Source organism: Triticum urartu, chromosome 4 (assembly GCF_003073215.2).
Source record: "Triticum urartu cultivar G1812 chromosome 4, Tu2.1, whole genome shotgun sequence".
Lineage (NCBI taxonomy): Eukaryota > Viridiplantae > Streptophyta > Magnoliopsida > Poales > Poaceae > Triticum > Triticum urartu.
Window position 1 is genome coordinate 527223345 of NC_053025.1, and position 5630 is coordinate 527228974.

At 49.6% G+C, this 5630-nt stretch overlaps 1 protein-coding gene across 1 annotated transcript; it reads right to left on the reverse strand.

Annotated features, from left to right (window-relative positions):
- Positions 1–3013: 3013 nt before the first annotated feature.
- LOC125552452 (uncharacterized protein At1g01500-like) lies at positions 3014–5068 on the reverse strand. The gene is made up of 3 exons (XM_048716003.1): positions 4912–5068; positions 3548–4302; positions 3014–3444 (listed from the first exon to the last, which is right to left on the reverse strand). The coding sequence occupies exons 2-3, from the start codon at positions 4202–4204 to the stop codon at positions 3193–3195; spliced, it is 909 nt and encodes a 302-aa protein (XP_048571960.1). The 5' UTR covers positions 4205–4302; positions 4912–5068; the 3' UTR covers positions 3014–3192.
- Positions 5069–5630: the final 562 nt, after the last annotated feature.

Sequence of the window (5630 nt, forward strand, 5' to 3'; positions counted from 1 at the left end):
ACCTGTTCAAGATTTTTACGAATGCTTGATTAACATTTTTATATACATGATCAAAATTTTCTAATACTTGTTCAACATTTTTTCTATACATGTTTAACTTTTTTCAAATACTTGTTCAACATTTTTTCAAATTCTTGGTTGACTTTTTTATATACATTATCAAATTTATTTTACCCTTTTATTAATACATAGTCAACATTTTTTCTATGCACATTTTACATTTTTTTAAATGCTTGCATAAAAAATTTCATGTTCAACATTTTCTAAAATGCTTGATTAACTTGTTTTAAATACATGATTAAATTGTTTCACACACAATTTTTGTATATATATTTCGTATATCTGATAAACATTTTCTCCATACACATTTAACATTTTTCAAATGCTTGGTTAATATTAAAATATTTTTATGAAGAGTGCTTTTTGTAATATATTTATTTAGAATATTTGAAAGTATAAACGAAAGTCAAAAAGGAAAGCAAAAAACAAAAACAAAAAAAATGAAAAAAAGAAAAAACAATAAAAATGTTCAAAACAATCTGGAAAAAATTAGTGCATTGACACAACATCAATGTATGTTGTCACAAAATTCGAAATCAAAATTCGAAACATAGCTTGAGATACAAAAATAACAAATTTGACACTTAATAGTACATAACACAAGTTGGGTTTCAGTTTTGGCCCATTAGCACATTGATGTTAAAATCTTTATTTTTGTATCTCAAGCAGTGTTTCGAATTTTGATTCAAATTTTTGTGACAACATATATTGATGTTGTGTCAGTGCACTAATTTTTTTTCTGAATTTTTTTAAACATTTTTAAATGTGCAACGGGGTCTGGTGCACCGGTAGCACCAATTGCCCCGGTGCACCAGATATGTTCCCCACTTATGCGAGGGGTTCCCTCCTGTCTCGCTGAATGCAAGACATAGGGGCGCCCCGAGCTGGCGCCTAAAGCACTAATCAGGAGGTCCCCTTAGGTCTTGAGGGTCGAATAGGCAAATCCATGTTCCACGTCTGCACCTCTTCAGTTCAAATGGATTACATGTCAATACGATTCAACATAAGAGCATCTACAACCGTGCTTGTCTAATTTGGGGATGTCCGCCCCCAAATTCATATAAAAGCTTGCAAATCATGAACATACACCTTATAAAACATATCAATCGAACATAGATAAGAGATCGAAGTTTAGTATAATCCGATCCAAAAGAACCGCCGGAGTTCATGACTTAACCAAAACGATATATTAAAGGTAACTAAACGGACAAGGCCATCGGAATTTACCACTTGCTCATCGGGCACTTCCTCTTGGGGTCTTGGGAGCGACAGGGGCCCTCGGCGTAGACGTCGGCGGCAGGGAGAGTGTCGTCATCAGTAGTGCCGCTCTCCAAGAGGAGGGGATGATCCCCGCCATGCGATAGGCAGTGCAAACCTGCTCCCTTGCAAGCCGTGTGGCTTTCTCCGCCACCGCCTCCTTCTGCCTTGCCACCTGCTCGGACTCATCGAGCCCAATGTTGAGCGCCACTGCATTTTCTTGGCGTCGATGGCGGGCGCCTGTCTCTGCCAAGGTGTACAAGCGGCAAATGACATCGCAGAGGGACTCATCGTCGTCCCTGGCGGGCGGCAACGGCTCCGGCGCAGATCTGCAGGACCCGCAGCCGGAGCGGCTGGAGGTGGCCCGAGCCGCCCTTTGCCTTGTATGGCGATTCATGTGCGCTTCGGACGCCGCTGCTGCGGGCTCGAAGGTGCGGACACGAGGACCCATCGTTGTTTGGGAGGAGCAGGACTGGTAGTGTTGGGGAAGGCGCGGATGACGTAGGGCGGTTGCGGGGTGGAGTGGAGCTGCACCTCCCCACCTGGGCCAGTGGCAACATCGTCGAGGTGGAGCTCCTGCCCTTGTCCATCGACGAGCGATGGAGGGCAATGGGGACCGCGAGCTCCTTGTCGTCCGGCACGGACAAGCTCAAGTCCTTCTGGGCGAGCGCCGCCGAGTCGATGCCGGCGGACAAGCTGCCGGATCCGTTCCCGGGCATGCCAAAGGGAAGGGGAGGCGAGCAAAGAGGGCGAGAGGGTGAGTTTGACTAGAGTTTGCCATCTGGGGAAGGGGAAGTGTTTGTCGGGATAAGAGTGCGGACATCGTGAGACAGTCGACGTGGCAGAGCGTACGAAAGCGTCTGGTCCATCCCAGATATGGGCTGAGTATGGAGGTGCTAGTTAGCCCAAACGTTTGGAGTGCGTTTGGAGCGGCCGGTTGAGTGTCTTATTTCTGTCCGAACAACGCCTGGATGGCTGGATCCCACCATAGAACAACTGAACAAGATATATGAAAGAACTACTACAAACCAAAAGTTTTTTTTCCCCTTCTGAATGAACTTCAAAATCCACGCACACACATACCCTGAATCCCATGTGTCTCCAATACCTTCATCAGCTACAAAGAAGAAAACGACATCAGCTAGCACCAGCCCTGCACCGGCCACCGGTCGTCAGGGTCCGGCCTCCATGACGACCGCCTCCTCCCATTCCCAGCCGCCGGTGCCGGTGCTGGCGCCGATTCTTCGCCTTCGCCCCTCCACCTCCACACGACACGGGCGAGTATCCCCCAGAGCATCCTGACCGCTTGAGGCAGGCACGCCCACGGCCACGCCCTGTAGTCGCCGCTGTCGTCGTCGGGGAAAGTCGCGTCACACGTGGTCGACAGGCGCTGGTACCCGGGGAGCATCCCCATCTCCATCTCTCCGGCGCTTCCGCCGGCCTCGGCGGCCAACACATACGGCGACGACCCCGTTGCGATGGCCCGGCGGAGGGGCGCGCTCTCCTCCTCAGCGTGCATCAACATGATGAAGCGGGCTAAACGATGGACGATATTGCATCTGTTCTTAACAGCACAATCGATGATCTCGTGTTATATAGCAGTATACGCAGGCGTGGCAACTGAGGACACGTTTGTCTGCATGCATGTATGTAACAAAGCAGCTGCCTCGTAGTTGCCGGAAGTGACAGCACAACATTAGTGCACGACTGCAGCATTCTTAGTAGCAATATTAGTGCTTCTATATAACAGGCAGAAGGGTGTACAAACACATCCAGCAGACAACAGAGTAATCTCCATGCGCGTCACGTCTGGAGAGAAACAGAGTTGCTGTGCCCAGCTGGCTCCGTGATATGCTGGAATGCCGCCGTTCATAGTCAGAGCAGGCCGGAGATCAGCCGCCGCCTCATACTCCTGGAGGTGGACTGGTAGGAACGGGCCAGGAGTCCAGCGCCGATGCCGACGCCGAGGAAGATGCCCAGGCTGATGCCCACGCCCACTCTGACGCCGGCCGTGAACCACGAGAGCTCGCTGTCCCCGCCTTCCAGCCCCGCCGATCCCATGTACAAGCTGTCGTAGTCGACGTCGTCCATGGCCGGCTCCGGCTTGTAGCACCTGTACTCCGATTCCTGCGCGCAAGATGCAGTTCATGCGTTTCAGTCTTTCAGCAACAGCAATGCAATCAATCAATCCAGGACGATGAAACGGAACTAAATTTGTGGCGTCACGTACCTGTGGATCATGCTTCTGGTCAGACGGCGTTTCTTTCGCGTCGTCGCCGGCGTGCTCGCCGCACTCGGGGATGGGCTCCATGAACGGCGCCTTGACCTGGCGCGTCCTCCTGAGCCGCAGCTTCATCGCCTTGGTGAACACGACCGGGTTGCCCCGGAACAGGCTCGCCACGTACACCTCGACCATCGGCGACTTGGCACCCTCCTCCCCGCCGCCTTTCAGGAACCCCGAGCACCGCTGCATGGCGACCTGGCACTTCATGACCCACCCCTTCTTCTCCTCCGCCACGTCGCACATCTCCATGATCCCCACGAGGAGCCTCTCGCCGCCGCCGACGCGGACCTCGAAGCGCACGCTCCCGGCCATCCTCACGGTCGCCGTGCTGACGAAGGAGGCCTCGCGCGACGCGGCGTCCACGCGGTCCCTGCGGAGGGGGCACGAGACGTGGCCGTGGTGGTTGCCGGTGCTTCTTGGCCTGTCGCCGTTCACCTCCAGGACGGTGTCGGAGGTGAGCGGGGCGTGGGTGATGGTCAGGGTGTCCAGCATGGATTCGTCCACCTCGCACCTGCTCAGCCGCAGGTAGAAGACTCTCAGGCTGAGCCACGACGACGGCTCCGGCGTGGGCTTGGGAACCTCTGGTTCGGGAATTTCGCCCATGTCTCGGAGAATTTGCACCGAAGTTGCTCAAATTTGAGGTAGGGGTTAAATGGAGGATTTTGAGCAGTCAGGGCGTGGGCGTTTCAGAGTGTTCCGTTCTGCAAGAACACAGTCAACTTGTAAAAAACTGCACCATGGAAAATTTGCATTTGGGTAGTTAGTAATATAGTTGGTGCATCTCAAGACTGGTAATTCCGTGCAAGGGGATAATGGATGGATGAACATCTATGATCTATCATATCACCGAGAGGTAAACATCCAAGAACTTCTCAAACGCATGCCCCAAACGAAAACTTCTCAAAGGGAACACATAAAACTTCACTAGTTCCTCAATTTAACCCAGACTTCCACAGGGTGCGCTCTACAGGTTTCTTTGAACTCCATTTTTCCATAACAAACCAAGGCTAAACTACTGTTGAGCATTAGTGAAGATTTTTATAACATAAAGCATGACTTCTTTTGAAAAAAGAAAGAAAAGGAAGACAAGAGCATAGAACAAGACAGAAGACGAGTTCAGTCAAATTTTCCTACTCCCTACTCAAACGACCAGCGCTTATGGAGAATCAAAGAAGAAGAAAATGATTTGAGGTTCGAACTCAACCCTCGCAACCAGATTGGCCATACCAAAATGATGAAACCTCTGTATTTCCCAGAACACCATCGAAGAACTCAGAGTAGAGTTACATGGAGAGGATAGGGTCACTTACCAGATTCAGCGACCTAACTGCCTCTCCCTCCGTCCTTCTTTCTCGTCCGGCACGAGCTGCACTGTGCTAGTGGGATATATATGAGCGTGGAGGAAGAAGCTTCCTCGCTCTCTATTATACGAACTCATTTTCGGATGGAGCTGAGCCCCCCGTAAATCCCTCCAACTGACACCTCACACAATGGGCGCCAACGTCCAAAAGCCACCTCCTCATGCATGACTGCATAATTCCGTTCGGCGACGTAGGAAAAATGAATAAATAAATGGAAAATAAACTTGTTTTATTCCCATTATTGCTTTCGTTTTGCATACGTACGTTGCTCTTTAGTAACGCCGTGGATAAATGCCCTCGTGTAACTGCCATTTTAATGTGGGTTCATTTCCCGTTTTCATTGTATGTTCAAATGTGTATTTCGTTTGAAATAATGGATCCAGCTACTCTGGCTAAGAAACATGACAAAGGAATGATTTACCCCCTATTGTGTGATTGGTACATGTGAAATTGGTGGTGGTTGTGTCGTTTAAAGTGGCACGCAAAAAAGATGTGGATTTCCAGCATGTAGAAAGATAGATGAATTTGTGTGGCCAGAAACAAGAGCATGTATGTCCGTCCAGTTGGCCACCTCGTGTTCAAGATCTCAAACTAGGCAATGGTGACCTTACGAGTCAAAATCAACTACCTATAGCCACATGTATTTTGCCCTGATACTTATATATCAA

Bases quoted from the DNA above. Each gene is read 5' to 3' on its own strand.
- LOC125552452 (XM_048716003.1), bottom strand. From the start codon at position 4,204: ATGGGCGAAATTCCCGAACCAGAGGTTCCCAAGCCCACGCCGGAGCCG. The intron at 3,445-3,547 runs GTACGTGACGCC...TCTTGCGCGCAG, and splicing joins ACCAGAAGCATGATCCACAG to GAATCGGAGTACAGGTGCTA.